This window comes from Leptinotarsa decemlineata, unplaced genomic scaffold, assembly GCF_025532065.1.
Source record: "Leptinotarsa decemlineata unplaced genomic scaffold, Ldec_3_MD MMD2_tig00026328_RagTag_RagTag, whole genome shotgun sequence".
Taxonomy (NCBI): domain Eukaryota; kingdom Metazoa; phylum Arthropoda; class Insecta; order Coleoptera; family Chrysomelidae; genus Leptinotarsa; species Leptinotarsa decemlineata.
The window spans coordinates 3,589,162-3,606,348 of NW_027412688.1; the positions used below are offsets into that span (position 1 = coordinate 3,589,162).

General features: G+C 33.9%; 1 protein-coding gene across 1 annotated transcript; it reads right to left on the reverse strand.

Moving 5' to 3' along the window:
• Positions 1-1,090: 1,090 nt before the first annotated feature.
• Positions 1,091-11,307, reverse strand: LOC111509585 (uncharacterized). Its single transcript, XM_023165351.2, has 3 exons — positions 11,181-11,307; positions 6,037-6,363; positions 1,091-2,094 (listed from the first exon to the last, which is right to left on the reverse strand). Exons 1-3 carry the CDS (start codon positions 11,184-11,186, stop codon positions 1,828-1,830), a joined length of 600 nt encoding a protein of 199 aa, XP_023021119.2. The 5' UTR covers positions 11,187-11,307; the 3' UTR covers positions 1,091-1,827.
• Positions 11,308-17,187: the final 5,880 nt, after the last annotated feature.

Below are 17,187 nucleotides of genomic sequence, written 5' to 3' on the forward strand. Positions count from 1 at the left end.
AAGCTTGATACCAAACAGTTGTTGGACACTACAGTATGGATGAACTACGATGTCTAACAGGCCTTCTTACAGGTCACTGTCATTTTAATCATCTTATGCAGAGACTCGGACTGTCGGAAGACTGTGTGTTGCATCTATTTTGAAAATGATGAAACAGCAGAGCACATTTTTAGAATCACGTTCTTAGAGTTCGTCAGAGCCGTACTCTTATCAACTGACCTGAAAGACCACCAACAATGTTAAATCAGCAGAACCTAATGAAAAATCGGATTTTGTTTTTACTATATCGGTTGATGTAGATGGAACATCAAGAAATGTTGACTCCGTACTGACCGTACTCTCGGTAGTGTCAGGTTTATTTGGCACCGATTCCTTTACACAACTTTGAGTTTGAATTAATTGTTCTTTTGTTTCTCTGTAAATGTATAAGTTTCCATAATGAATACGATTTCGGATCTTCAACTGAAAATTGAGAACTTACGAATTGAAAGTTTTACAAAAATTTAATTTTGTTTGAGAATGTGATGTAGCAGCATATTTTGACTTCTTCTTTTTTGCGTAATTTTCGATAATCTGCTCCGGATAATTTTATGTTTTTTTCCATAATCAATAAAATCCACAAACTTTTTGTTCGTCAAAGTAACAATAACAAACCAGACTGCTAACTGAACTGCCACGAGTGCTACGCCGAGATTAGACAGCGAGCGATATGGGATTCACAACTGGTCGAGGTCGAGGTATTGAAAGCGAATGTTGCCACGTTTATTGGTTTTCCGTGTTATGTACCCAACAATATATTTGTGAAATATTTAAAATCGAAAGGGAGCTTACAACAACATTTTGCAAAGGGCGGGGGGGCACACTCCCCACTCTTGCCACCCCTGTGGTGCCGCCACTGACGTACTCCTACAAGTGTTTTGGGTTCAACACCGAAGTACGAATAATCTAATCACAGAAAAAATGTTGTATGTAACTTAGCTGTTATTTTTCGATAAACAAATGTGTTCGGTAAAAATCATTAGTAGAATTGTCAATTTATAGTTCATCCCAGAATAATACTTCGGGATTGAATCGTTAAAAAAAACAATGATCTATTCAAAAATATTTATTGCTTCGTCTCGTATAAAAATATAATACTCTTTTATCTACTTACTACGTATATATTATAAATATGGCATGCACTCAATACAAATATACCCTATTTACACGATACCATCAATCGTTATCCATTAACGTTTTCCAAATCTTCATCGTCATTCCATAATAAGTCGTAAAATATCATATAATACAAATATTAAAGCTATTCTGGCCCAAATGAGCATATATATGAGAAATTCTCGGTAATTATGTGAAAAATTAAAAAAAATCGCAGAAGCTCATATGAAAATAATGAACCAGTTACTTGAGAAGAAGATAGAAGGTAACGGCTAAACAAGTGCATTTGTAACAGTAGTAGTGAAATATATACAAAAGTTGTCAATTTATAGAAATATGGAGTAACTGAAATGATCATTCTGCTATTTTGAAGCTGTTGATGTTAAAAACGTACTCAAAAATAATATAGGAATAAACAGTAGTTTTGTATTCCTCCAGTCAGTACTTTCAGAAAAATAATTATTGGACGTCTGTGAGAGACAAATTTGCTGTGGCTCTGAACGCCATCCTTTCAAAATTGAATTCATCATATGGTTTGTACCTTTTTTTCTCAACAGCTCTTTAATGGTCACCACGAACCTCATTATTTTTACTAAGCCCCTACATGAAACGTGGTCATCAAAATTCACTTAAATTACCAAGCATTTCTCAGAATTGACCATAATCAATTACCTAATATTGATATCCTCCGTTGGATGGACCACCTGAAGGATATCCTCCAGGTCCTCCAGAAGGGTACCCACCTACTTGCTCGTAGGTTACTTTTGGTTTGTATCCTTCTGAATCAGCGGTGTACTCAACGGTTTGCACACGACCATCAGGAAGAAGGACAAAGTATTTTCCTTGGGCTACATCCCCCTGTCTCTCTTCTTCGTGACCAAAGTCGTTGCCAGATGCAGCGTCTTGGACGTGGTATTCGAATTGGTAGTTGGCTGGTGCCTGAAAATTGCGGATCTCATTGTTATTTATCGTGATAGTTTCTATTTAATGAAGATTCTTGCTTTTTACGCTGTATTCAATTGCCTTCAATACATGATATCTTACATCTGATTACATAAAATTGACACCGGAAAAAATTGTTTCATCCCCTACTGTTATTTATACCTAACCTATTATTATTCTTCTTCTTTACTCTACATTGCTGACACTTCATTCATACCATATGTGAACTACAGCCTACATCAACCAATCATACTCATATACTTACATGCATATACTTAGTTACACATGCTTACATACAGCATTCATTACATTTGTTGGAATCACATAGTTGTGAACAAGACAAGATATCTTGATTCAAGCATCCAAATATTTTATTGTAATGAAAGATTTTGATTGAATATCAAGGATAAAATACAATTTCAAAGAATTCCTCGTGTTATCAAAGTTTCTCCATAATGTCATCGTTCCTAAAGCGAATAAGAAGCAAATTCAAAAATTATCGAAGAATCTGTGACTTTTTGGATCTGTGACCATTCCATTAACATAATAATTACACCATTAGCATGAAAATGCTGGAAAGCAAAGATCTGACCAGACATAGAACACAAGCACAAGTAGGAACATTGTGGCCTTAAAAACAGTTATTGCTATGAACATAGAACATAGTTTACTTGAAAATTAAATTGTTCAAGCAATGATGTCTACAAAACAACAATGAATGATCTCACAGCGGTTATGCAGAAAAGTTTGTTGTTTTTATTTCGATGAAAGATATACGTCAGGTATTCTGTTTCCGCAAACTGAAAATCGCAGATCCTGAAATTTCATGATTTAACAGAAACCCAGAATGGCGAACATAGAGATTTCTTGTGATGAAATAGAGAGGGAAGAATAGCCGTTGTCTTTGGGATATCAAGTCGATTTTTATGAACGTTTTTTCGTAAAAGAAGTTTTTTTTACCCCCACATTTTGCTTCCATTTTTGATGTTTGCAATGCTTGTACTTGTAAGTTATTAGAGGTACACACACTCAAAGGGCATGCCGTAAACTAGTAAGAATGAATCATTCGGGTTGACAATATGATTCAATAAAAGGACAGTCAATTCAGTCAATTCGTTGAGAACATATCAAGATTTTGTGGAGAATGTAATGAAGGGGTTTTAATGAATTCAAATTAATATGTTATAAGAATCAGTACGTCTCAAATATATCTCTGTATTGACTTCGAATAATTGATACATTGGTATATTCTCATGATTCAATATTGAAAATGTCCAATTTGACAGAGTATTAAGGCTGTTGAACTGATCTTCGCAATTTGGTATCTCAAAACTGTGATTGATACCAATATTTGTCAACTGTCTGAGCACCTTTATGATCAAAAGAGTTGATGTCGTTCCAATTACTATTTTTATAACAATGTATCTCATATTTTAAAGGTTCCTATATCAGTTCTCAGAGAGGTAGGTCTGTTGATACGAACAGAAAATCTCACTGTAGCGATATCTATAAAAAATTAACGTGAGGTAATGTGACAGTTGTCACAACACATGCTTTCATATCTAGAGTGTGCTGCACTGGAACTTCTAATTTTGAGTTCATGACAAATATCATTTTTGAACCAATGGATAAGCGTCAGTGTCTCTAAGTAACATACAGGGCGAGCTTAATAAAAAAATTGAAGACATTTAATATAAAATCTTACATAATATGCATATGTGACAACTTTATTTATCTTGTTAATTTTTGTCAGAAGAACTTGATATACATATTTATTCAGTCTTCAATTCCTTTATCTCTCCCTCTAAACAACTAACCGAAACTAGTCGTGAATTTAATGAAAGAGCAATTAGTTTTGATGACTGAACGCTTGACTACCTTCTTTAATTTGTGTTTACACTGAGCGCACGTGCTTCTTTCACAAATTTCAATATCAAATTTTAGTTCTGATAAAATGTGAAATCGGCAAATCATATTGCAAACTTGACGATCTCTTTCATTCCATAAATAATAATTATTTACGTGAATTGGACTTACGGCTTACAATTAGATACTTTCTGAATGAAAAATGCTGAACTTATTGATTTGAATATTTCACAGAAGTAATACGGGGTATTCATTTGTTCGAGAAAAACTTACGTATTTTGATGTTGAGAGTGACAAGAAAATTTCCACATTCACAGAACATTATATTGACCTGAAAACTTATATTTTATATACTAAGTTTGCCAATTAAAAATCTTCATTCATCCACTTCATCCACATATATGAAATTCGACTTTGAAGTTCAACTAGAAATAGGAAACGATGGACAGATTACGTATCACATGCCAAAACATGCTTCAAATCTTCAATTCATAGTTTGTATGCCTCAAGATATCTTTTTTAGAACAATCTATCTGTGCTTCACAACTAACATTACATTATAAAAGGGAATTTTGAAATTCTATTTTTGATTTTGAGAAAACACAGACGTTATTCCACTGAGAAGCTATTCCAAGAAACACACATTTCAAACATTAAAATCGCCTTTACTCATCAATATCAAAATAACGAGGTCTACTATAACTATGAATCTCAAAACAATTTCAATTAAAACCACTAACAAAAAATCCTTCTTCTTTTACAGTCCCAATTTTTTTATTGCATTCTTACCGATTCAGAACAAACTCTCAATGCAAGATATTTCAAATCAGAATGAAATAAATATGTTTTTGGGCATTCGGAAGAATGTATTGATCTATTAAACAAGCAACAAAACTATGAGATACCTGTCTACTTGTTCATTATTCTGTAACTTTTGAACCTTTTTTTGCCTTATCCATTCCCAACTAGTCTTCAACTTCTTTACTATGAAATGTATATTATCTTGGAATATTCTCTAGAACGAACTGAAAAGCCACAAAAGTAATCCTTCCATTATCTTGGAATATTCCCCAGAACGACGAGCTCAAAAGTCAAAAAGGTAATCATTCTAGAAAATAATCCTAGAAGGATTACCTTTGTGGCTCGAAAGACACCGTTGTTACTTTCGAGCCACAAAAGATATTCTTCCATTATCTTGGAATATTCACTAGAACAAGCTCAAAAGCCACAAAGGTATTTCTAGGAAATATTCCATTATCTTTTGGAAGAGATTCCATATAGTACGTTAACGATATCAAAATGAATTTTCATTATTTGTTCAACTTTAATACTGTCGAACAGATCTTTCTTTTGAATGATATGGTTTCCTGTCGCATAAGAAAGGGAAGAATATTTTATGAATTCATTCCGGTAACCATAAGAGTAGAGTAATATTAAATATTTTCTTTTTAGTTCATAGCCAAAGAAAAAGCTGATGTGATCCTTAGACATGGTTCAACAGATACATTTATGGGTTCTGAACCCGCTGTAGAAGTATAGAAATCTTTGTAAACTGGACCAGACCAGACCTAGAAATGGGCCAATACGAAGAGATTTCTTCAGAGAAAGAATTGTTTCAATGAAGCGAGGATTGGCTCAGAACACTTAGAGGACTACTTACAGAACACAAACCTTTTGAAGGTCACTTGATGCTATGAAACGGACACATTAATTGCTGGCAGTCCAACAAAGAAACAGAAACAGTGCGTCATATTTTCTGTGAATGTGTGGCACTTGATTTCAGGAAGCAACAATTTTTAAACATCCCAAATTATGTCTGGAAGAATGTGAGAAATATCTAACGAAGAACCTGTACAAGTTGCATCAGTTTGTATGACAATTCTTGTATTGAACAGGAACTGTCGGAATGGGACTCATGCAAAGATAGGCAGAAAAAACAACAAACCCAACATGCTCCCGAAGACCTGAAAGCAATCTTTAGATCAGACAGATCCTAGTCAATAAAAAATACCACTAATTTCTGAAGTATAACTGGGGTACTTTGTGGCAGGACAACTTTCAAAAATGTCTTACCGACTGATCACCGTTTCCATTAGCGTAACCAGGAGGTCCGTACTGAGTGCTGGGTGGTCCATACTGAGTGCTGGGTGGTCCGTATTGAGAACTAGGTGGTCCGTAGGTGTCGCTGGGTGGTCCATAAGCGTTTGAAGGTTTCAGAATAGCTTCTGTTTGTGCAGGTGCACTGTAAGTGCTTGAAGGAGGAGAAAATGGTTTTGGCGCGCTAGGAGCTCCATATTGGGTTGATGGTGGAATGTACTGGTTTGAGGGAAGGTACTGGCTGCTTGGAACTGGAGGCTCTGCCAAGACCATGGTCATTGTAGCTAACGCAATAATGGCAACCTGTGAGAGAAAATGGTGTTAGTATCCTGATATGATCACCGCAGTTCAAAAAGGGTGATATTTTCATGTTTTGGAATGAATAGCAATCGAAGGTGTGGTAAAGACTCCCTCAAGGCTGGATGTAGTACCAAGAAATCTAAAAGAATAGTCTAGAGTTGGTACGTTATCTATTCAAGTTTGAAGTTTAGAGAGTTGAAACATAAGGAAAGAACACTTTCAGTCCGGTCATTAAATTTATTGGAGGTTATATTGAGACATGAATATTGAGAAATATTTGGCTTCAACTGAAAAACAACCAGGTCCATTACAGGATAACAAGATGAGTTTGAATAGCAATGAGTTCATCAGCAAGTGGGACATAAACAGAGAATAGTGTATGTTCCAATTCATCGTTCATGAGTATTTAATCATACTTGAAGTATATTCAATGGAAGTGGGCTTATGAATTCAAACTTATCGTAGAGTTTCGTTGTTTGTAAGCACAGTTATTTTACTTCTCTAGACAATGATCTTGGGATATATCAAAATGAAGGTCTTGATGTATTTATCGGCTTCGTTAAGAAGCTGGATTCATTTGGTCGAGTGTGAATAGGTATGAACCACAATAGAACTTTGCGGGTTGCGGTGTAGGTCGAATAGATCCACTCACTTTGGACGTAACCTAATTTAAGGTGAGCATTGATCAATAAAGTTATCCATAAAGTTCACAAAACAGAAACTTGAAGTAGTTAAGTTGAATATTGCATGAATTTCAAAATGTAAATGAAGATCATGGAGTCCTGGAAAATAAAAAAAAATCGAAATATCAATTAAAATTTTATAAACCACCTTCTGAAAGATTTTCTTGCATTTTCTGTTCGTACATTGGAAGGTTCAGTTGAAGCTTTAACTGCAAATCAAAGTGTTCCACACTAGAACATAACCTCGCAAAAAACAAATAAAAAATTGTCGTAATTAGGAGATAAGTGAGTAACATAGTAACTTCTCGAATCCAGTGAAACGTTGTACTTTGACAAGGTTTACATTTTTTGTTGGTTCATTGTGGCACTGAAAATTTGTTTTTCATAAACATCAGAAAATAAAAAATGAAAATTTGGAACGCATGAATCAGGATATCATACGAATTACTTCCTGTAGAATATTGTTTGTACCTATTCCTTTGAAATATGAATTTCTATCTACCAAAAATCAGTGAAATGATAATCTTTTCTCATCAGAAAAGAGCAGGGAGAATATTGCCACTATTCATTGCTGGAACGATGAATCTGCTCTCATTGAAATGGTTTCCTGAACCGTAAAAGAAAGCAACGCGCTTTTTTCGACTAATTAATGACATTATTGCCAAATTAAGAAGATGTAATAGCGATTGAGCAATTCAATTACTCGAATTCCATCTTAAGTTATGTAAATTGGTGATTCAACTCAATCCTCGATAAGTAGGCGAAAGTAGTCTATCTTCTAATTTATCTTCTAAATGTTCCAGTCATTAAAATCATGTATATATCGACACGTTTTACTCTAGATACCTGTTATTATAAAGTTTACTGATAAGTTTACGTTCCACGTTCGACATCGATGATTGGAAATGTTTTAGATGTCTTTAATTATTTATGATTGGATTATGTAACGAAATCCTCCGAAAGGAAAACATCTTTCAAGAACTGATCCAAATATAGATACGTAATGGGAACATATTTGAAAAGTTTACGACGATCGCGGATTGCAGTTTTGTTCATTAAACCAAACAAGGCATTTGTTTGTTATTGAAGAATGAGTATTTTTGTGCTGAATGATTTTTTCGGCTTCTGAAGAAGACTGAACATTTGAAAAAGGTTTTCCATTGAATATCATACTGCATACTGTCTATCATTTGTTGGAACTATTTTTTCATGGTCACTGAACTTTGATTAAAAAAGTATGCCTGATGATATTGAATTATTCAGTTGACTATCATAGCCTTCGCCGGAGAAAAATCTTAAAAGAAATCATCGAGATGAAAGAAGCACTTGGAGAGTTTCTATAAAAAGACAGACTATCTAAACATGCCGAAGGATCTATGGAAAATTTTGGGGCTCAGGATCAAAACAAACCCATCGTGTATAATATGTGATAATTACCAGACCAACGATCACGATGCAGCAACTTATCAGTGACCGAAAGCCTCTAGCGTAAAGGGGCTTGTTTGCCTGCCTATCTCTGGTGCCTTCCACATCAAACAGTCAGCATCTATGGAAATCTTGCAAGAGGAAAAGTACCGAGGAACGTTTAGATTCTGGTGCAGACCGAGATGGATAAAAATATTCATGGTTCTTTAGGTACTTGACTTTCACTGAACAACGTCCAGTTCAGTGGTGAACTGTCTGGATAGAAGTACTCCACTGGCTTGGAAAGTAATGCAACTGTTGACTCTCAAGAAAAGGCACTTCCAGCAACTTCCTTCGCTCAGTGTCTTTCAATGGAATCGCTTTACGTTTTGCCAAATAAACACAGAATACTTGAACTGCAGGAAGAGTTTCAAATTTCTGGAAAAATCTGCCAGCTTAGGCTAATTACATGGTCTTAGAGACCTACGAACCCAATACTGTAATTTAAATCATCATTTATTTTGAAGATACTTGCGCCATCAAAAAATTCTGCCTTTGTGTTTAGGAGATTATGAAACAGTAGATTCAGTGTTGAGAGACACATACTTATTTGTTATTAACCCTTAGTCGCATTTTTTATCACTATTTGACAATAATTTTGTGAAATGACAGGTTGGATGGGAATCCAAGATATTATTGTTGCCAATAGATGTTTCTTCAGGAGAAAAATAGTATATAGAAGTTTATGATTGTCGATGAAAAACAGAGCGCCCCAAATATACTTCTGCGTTAGAATTTTGTCCTTGTAGAAAAACTTCTCGAAGATTTTCTTATAGTGTCTTATTGAAAACTATGTATTCATCACAAAGTCTCAAATTATGTGATGTTCCAAGAATATTCTTTAAAAACTGTTCGTTTCACTTGAATTTTCGTTATCTTGGATGATCCAACTGATACAATGGTACTTTTATTTTTCTGATATTGAAACAAGCAAAGCTCTCAAACACCAGAGCTACAATAGATCTCTAAACTACTTCATTTCCTGAGGACGACAAGTTGCTTGGTGAAACGAGTGTCAAGAAAAGTACTCTAGTTCTGGTGCTTTGATTTAATCAAAATTTTTCAAATTATATGATCAAAATTACTGGATAGCTGACACTTGGTATGATTGAAATCAAAATGCCAAGGTTATTTTCTTATATGGAGGAAATATGAAAAAGAAGATTTCGTTTTGATTGAATTTCTGCACATTGACTTATCCGGTGAGTTATGAGAGAAATGTCACACGCAAATTGTTTACGATCACAAAATAAAAGCAATTAGACTTCTTTGAACATTCGAGTGAAGAATGTATGATAAAATTAGTTTATCTTGTGTGAAACAGGTAAAGCTGGTAATGATATTCAACAGGATTTCCATAATTATGGCATTGCTCATTGATGCACATAAAAATCATTTTCACATAATATTTACATAACTGCCATATGCTAAAGCAAGATCGTCATGAATTTCTTTCTCGAAACTATTTATATAATTCCATAAGAAACATAAGAAAAAATTGTACCAAGTACGAGAAAATTTGTGAAAATATGAATGTACCTATTACATTCACTTTAAGATTGAAAAAAAATTGGTTATTGAAAAAAGAGTATATATTTTGAGTATTTACGTCTTCAATGTAAGCAGCAAGGTTCCTTTACCGAAATTGAAGTGAAAGTAATAAGTTATGCTAAAATATTTCAGAAAAAATTGAAATACTCTGGAGATCAGAAATGATGTTGAATGAAAGGAAAACTGACCATTTTTTTGATGTATGTTAACTCACAGCAAAATAACCACAATTTGTTTTGTAAGCCAATAAATATCTATGTTTGAATAATGACAAAGTATCTTTCAAATGTTTTTGTTGTGTAGTTTGGTAATTTCAGGGTTCAGATATAAAAATTTGAATCACAATTCATGAGTTGAAATTATCGTTCACAACAATACAGGAGTATTGTTGATTTTTTTTAATGCTATTGAAAACCATTGTATATTTTCTGAGCTAACTGGAATTTTGTTATGAAACTGTTGAAAGAAAAAATTTGACTGAAGGGTTTAATGAAAAACACCAATTATCAACTGAGTTTACATTAGATGCGTGGAAATTTTGAAACATTTTCTGTAGAACCAGAAATTGTTTTTTCTATCATTGTAATTTGAAACATTGTCAGGTATATGTCGTATATCGATGGATTTTCAATAGCCGAGAATTTTTTTTTGAAATTGCTTGTGTTATGCCAAATTTGAATCAACAAAGTTTTAATGAATATAAAGAATATTAGTATCGGAAAGAGTTCCAATTATTTTTAACCCCTTGGAAAATTTTGCCAGAATATATAATAGTTTTATCGGCAGCGAGAGGAAATATCGAAAATGTTTTTTGTTGAATGGAAGCACAAACAAATTTGGAAACGTAGAAAAAGGAAAGGATACCAGATAATCAGATTTTCTAACACCATTTGAAATTTTTATTTTTATTTATGTTATTGTTGATGAAATCTATGGATTAAAAATTAGTTTTAGTTATAATTCCAACTCACTGTCGGATACAGTCCGGCGCCCTGATTAGAAATCAGTGACATAGAAATTGAATTAACTACGTTGGATTATTTCAAATAATGATATTCAGGAAAAGAAAAACTCGAGTTTGAAAACCATCACCACCGAACTTTTCACTCAGAAATGTCCTACCTTCATTTTGCACTTTTGTATTAGAACAGGCACTACTGCTGGTTTTGAAAAAAAGAGATGTACTCTCTAAACAAATCGGGATGATCTGATGGTGGTGAACTACCACACAGGAGCTTATATACTCAAAATCCGCGAATAGTGGGTGTATATCGACAAAATATTCAACTTTCATCCCAAAACCTTGCTATACCATCACTCTTGAAAAATAATTCCACCCTACCAGAGCATCTCGCCAGGCCCCTCTCTTTTCCTTATCGCCAAACAGTATAGTGTAAGATGTAACTCACACTTTCTGCATTGAAATAGTTCATCTTGATGTACTAACAATTTGTCTTTGATACCATTTGAATTAACATATCTATCTCTTCCGTGCTTTGAAGTATATCATATGTAACTAGAGTGAAACGCAGAGATTCGGCGCCGTTATTCGTGGGTGTATTGTTATTTTTTTCTAAAGCCAATTAAAGAAAAATCTTGATATTCATTCCAGTTTATTTCTCTTGAAAAAATGTTTATATTGAGTCCATAAAATACCTGCACAGTCAAGGGTATATCCACTGGGAGAGACTCTAATATAGAGAGTTATAATTTTATTCTAAAAATTCATTAAGACTAAGGACATTAATTATTTATCTGGGAAATCATAGTGAAGTCCACATATCTGAATATTTATATCACTGTATTCCTCTTGGAAAAATGTTCACATTGGAGAGAGACGCTAATATAAACAAGGAATATACTTTCATTCTGAAAATTCAGTCAGACTAAGGACACGAATTATTTATCAGCTATAATATCCCAAGGACATTGATAACTAACGAAATAATTTTATCACAGTTTTCGAAAGCACGTTATTTGGTAACATCCCGACGCCGAAGGCGAAGGGATGTTACCTAAAATAACGTGCTTGAGAAAGTTGTGATAAAATTATGAGTTATTTATCAATGTTCGAGGGATACTCGGTGAGAAAATTTTTTGCAATTCGAACAAAATTATTTATTGAACACACAGTTATTAAAAGAACAATTCGTATAATGATATTCCGTTGATCTTGCTGTATTTGCCTCGGTTACTGCATAGGTGTTTCCACGCATACTATTGATTATTTGGTTATGATGTTCCTGATCAATATTCAAATAAGGTTTTATGGAATTTCCATTATTGTGCCCAGTAATTTTCAACAATTGCTGTTTTTGAACTCCACTCTTAGCTAGTTGACTGACTGCAGTTGCTCTATTAGAGTGATTGGTTATTTTCCTCTGTTTCGTATCCAAGCCAATTGCTTCAGCAGAAGATTTCGTCCATCCGTTGATTATATTTCTACCCAGAGGCATATTGTCATACCAGTTATCGCTTCCTGTCTTCCAGTGACGATTTGGCCTTAAAAATAGTCTATTTGTCTTGATATTTGTGCCTCGTTTTGATAATAATTTAATGAATAATCTGACAGGACAAGCATTGTTATCACTATTTTGAACTAACCATTTGCTAGAGGCGCAGTTCTTTGAACCCCTTTGGCAGGTTTTACTGAAAATTGGATTATATTCTATCCTATTAGTTGGAGATCCATTGTTGTCCTTTTCGATATGAAAATAATCAACTAAGCAAGCAGCACCTTCACCACCTCTCCAAGCCAATTCCACCGCTGCTATGTGATAAAATTTGCGTAGGAGTCCTATAGGGGTATTTTCATCCCAAAAGTTTATAATTTTGCTCATTTCATTTGAAGTTAATGGTACTGAGCTTGTTTTGCGTTTAGTGGGATCTGTTTGTAAATTTCTTCGTGCTGCGTCGCGTGCATTCCGCGCTTTTAAAGGGGTGTAGCATGATATTATACTCCTTGTAATACTTTTCTTGTAATAATTTGCTTGTTATATTCCATACGGTTTTAACAGTAGCCTCCTTAAACTCTGTGCTATCCTTTTTTCTCATATTAATCGCCCAATCCTTGAGTATTAATGCAAGCTCTTCGAGAGTACGATTTCCATCCAATTCATATTTTCTGGCGTCACAAAACTCCATAAATATTTTCCAAGTGTATTTTTTACTATTGACAGTATTTTTTGGTGTATTTTCTTCAATGATTTTGTCAATTGCCGCATCATTTTGAACACCAAAGCGAGGAAGTGACATTTTCGAAATAAATTGAATTACTGAAATGTCAAACAACTTTATTGTGTTGGTTGCTTAGCAATGTCATGACATAAGTGATAACTACCCGTGAAAACTATCCATAGGTAGTTATCAGTGTAATGATGGTTTCATTGGTTATTTCGACACACATGACTAGAAATAGACAAATTTGATAGGATAATTTTTTTGGCAAAAAATTTTCTCGGAAATCACACTGGTCTATAGCTGAAGTCCACATAACTAAATATTTATTTCAGATTATTTCTCTTGAAAAATTTTCACTTCGAATTAATAAAATACTTGCACAGTCAAGAGAATATCTATCGGGAGAGACACTAATATAGACAGTAAATATAATTTCATTCTAAAAATTCAGTCAGACTTAGGACATGAATAATTATTTATCTGGGAAACCACACTGGTCTATAGCTCAAGTCCACATAGATAGATAGTATATTTGACATGGTCAAATATACTATATGTCCCATATAAAACTCCGTGGGCAAATATCTAAAAAATGAAAATGAATATCCGTATTTCGTGAAAGCAGATAATTTTGGTGTCAAAGGATCCTCTTATTTACGTAGAGATCCAGCACCAGGCGGCATCCGTTAATGCGTCGCGACATCGACGCTAATTGTTATAAATCGTAACCCAGTATTTTCAGTTGGTTTTTGAATTCTGCATTAAATTCTGAATTCAGCCATATAACACACTTGTAGTTTTCCTTGAATATTGATGAAAAAAATAAATTTTATTGCGTATTATAAAAAGGGCCATGAATAAGTCAAAATAAATGCAATAATGTATTTATCAATCTGTCAGAAGACCTGTCAGATTTGACGAAAGTGTATTCAGTTTTGTGTTGATTTTTCGAAAAATTGAAAAATGGTTCAATATTCAAATGCAGAAAAGTTGGATACGATATGTATTTATGGATGGCGAAGCAAGACGAAATTCAAATGAAGCAGTGAGAATATACGCTAATCGGTATCCTGACAGAAAATTACCGTCAGACAAAACATTCGCTGGCTTAGCCAAATCTTTGGCACGAAATCGATGTTTTAATGTATGGAAGCGAAAAAACCAAAAACGGCTACTGATGAGAATCACAGTGTTGCAATCCTAGATCGAATGTTATTGGGACCACATAGTTTCACTAGAAAAGTAGCAATGAATTGTGACATTTCGAAATCGTCAATACAACGTAATTTTTCAAAAAACAAATTCCACCCATACACAATACATTTGGTTCAAGGGCTACATCCAGGTAATAATATTCATGTTTCATTTTTGATAACTAAAATATATTCCCATATTCAGTAGATGCTGATAGAAGATTGAACTTCATTGCATGGTTGTCCACCCGTATTCATGATGATGATCAGTTTGTAAAAAAAATATGGAGTGATGAAAGCCGTTTCCATAACAACGGTATAATAAACAAACATAATTGTCACTATTGATCTGACGTGAACCCTCATTGGGTGCAAGAAACGAGATTTCAGTCTGTGTGGGGGGTTGACGTTTGGCGCGGAATCATTGATGGTTATTTGATAGGACCTCATTTTTTCGAAGGAATTCTCAATGGGGAGAGGTACTTGGTTTTTCTACAACATGTGTTGCCGAATCTCTTGGAGAAGTTACCAATACAAACTCGACTGAATATGTGGTTCCGACAAGATGAGGCACCTCCACATAATAATAGAATAGTTCCCAAAATTTGGATGATACTTCTAATGAGAAATGGATTGGAAATAAGGGTTCAATACCATGGCCAGCACGAAGTCCAGATATTACTTCACTAGATTTCTTTTTATGGGGATGTATCAAAGACTTAGTTTATATGCGACGTCCACAAAATGTAGAAGATTTGAAAAATAGTATCACAAATGTTTGTGCTTCCATAACGCGAGAGACGCTTTTACGTGTCACGAATTGAGAAATACTAAAAAGATGTAATATGTGTATTCTACGTGAAGGGAGCCAGTTCGAACACTTACTAAAATGATTCTTGTTATCACTAATTGATTTCTTTATCATCATGTTAGTCGAGTTATGGTCAAAGTAACATATTTTTTGGTAATTTGAAACATTTATTTTAATTTATACAGAAATACGCAACTAGATGAAATTGAAAAGACAATGAAATCATAACTGATGGATTCATTTTATTGAACTCGTATTATTGCATTCATTTTGACTTATTCATGGCCCTCTTTATAATACGCAATAAAATTGCCTTTTTTCATCAGTATTCGAGATAAACTACAAGTGTGCTATATGGCTAAATCCAGAATTCAATGCAGAATTAAAAAACCAATTGAAAATACTGAGTTAACATTTGAAAAAATTGGCGTCGGTGTCGCGACGCCTTAACGGGTGACGCCTAGTGCTGGATCTCTTTCACGAAATATGGATATTCTTTTTCATTTTTTAGATATTTGCCTGCGGAGTTTTATATGGGACACCCTGTATATAAAACATTCATAGCAAGTCTGAGAGATGCTTTAAAATTCAGAATTCAATCAGTATCTATCTAAAATAAACAAAAACAATAGCAATATATAAGAAAACAAAGCACCTCAAAAAGAGACATTAGACAAAAGAGACATGTAAAACATTATTACGAGTGTACGCAGTTTCGATTAAAAATGAAATCCAGGCAATAGCATAGAAACAGCCATATAGTCATCTATACAGTAAAAGCATTCATCAATGATGAAATATTTGATATATTTTTCAAAACGTGTATGGGATGAGTTCTTAACAGCAGTTGGCAAGATATTGCATAGACTGACATCTGGAAAATTCTCAGGAGATTTTTGTAGATTGCACTTAGTAGAGATTAGCACAACGTGTATCATAGTTTTGAAAGTAAAAATTAGTTATAATAAGGGAGCCTAAGCGGGGATTTCAGGATTTACTGAAGCGCGGCAGATTGATATACCTTGTACCCGGTTAAGTACCTCCACCAAATATGAGCCCCATATATAAGGCCGCCCGTGAAGGATAAGGTATCAGATTAGTAAAAAAAAATTGATCATCAGAAATTCTCGAGTGCGTCAGATTAAGGTAGGGTGAGTTAATTACATGCTAAAAAGTGTATATTCCAGTAATCTGACAATTTGAGAGTGACGTAAAGAAAGGGGAGGGCAGCAAAGTTGTAGAAAAGAAAACGTCATCTCGACATTCTCGAGCGTAGCCAATTTTTTTTTATTTTGAAGAAAATAATTCAAAGATATCGCAAGCCGAAATAGCAAAAATTCGTCGAGAAAATTTATTGCGTGCAGCTGCGTGATGCCTATATTTCCCTCTCCGTGTTTCTATTCCTTTTTCACTTTTTCTCTATCTATTACTCTCTTACTCCGTCCCCACTCTGAATTCTGTTGCCATGACGCCATCACAGCTCATCACAGAGACTCGTTCGTGATGAAGATGAAGATGATGATTCATTAATCAATTAATTGATGGATGTAGCCATTACTACGTGGTAGGAAATCATAATGAATAAAAGAGAAATGAAACTTTCTATGTTTTTTACCACTTTTATTTGTAACTAACACTTTCTATGTTTTTTACCACTTTTATTTTTAACTAACGTCACTGCAGTTTCGTCCTATAAGGACATTTTCAAACTTATATATTGTATAAGTAACTGCATTAACGTTAGTTACAAATAGAAGTGGTAAAAAACATAGAAAGTTTCATTTCTCTTCTTCATTAATTAATCAATTGATTATACAAAATTAATTTTTTTTAAAATTATTTTTTTATAAATACAAGTATTCTACCTAAAAAACATAGACTTATTAATTTGCATGCTATTTCCTAAGCTTCTAAATTAATTGAGTTCAATTATTGAAAAAAAAAA

Bases quoted from the DNA above. Each gene is read 5' to 3' on its own strand.
- LOC111509585 (XM_023165351.2), bottom strand. The intron at 2,095-6,036 runs GTAAGACATTTT...CGCAATTTTCAG, and splicing joins ATGGAAACGGTGATCAGTCG to GCACCAGCCAACTACCAATT.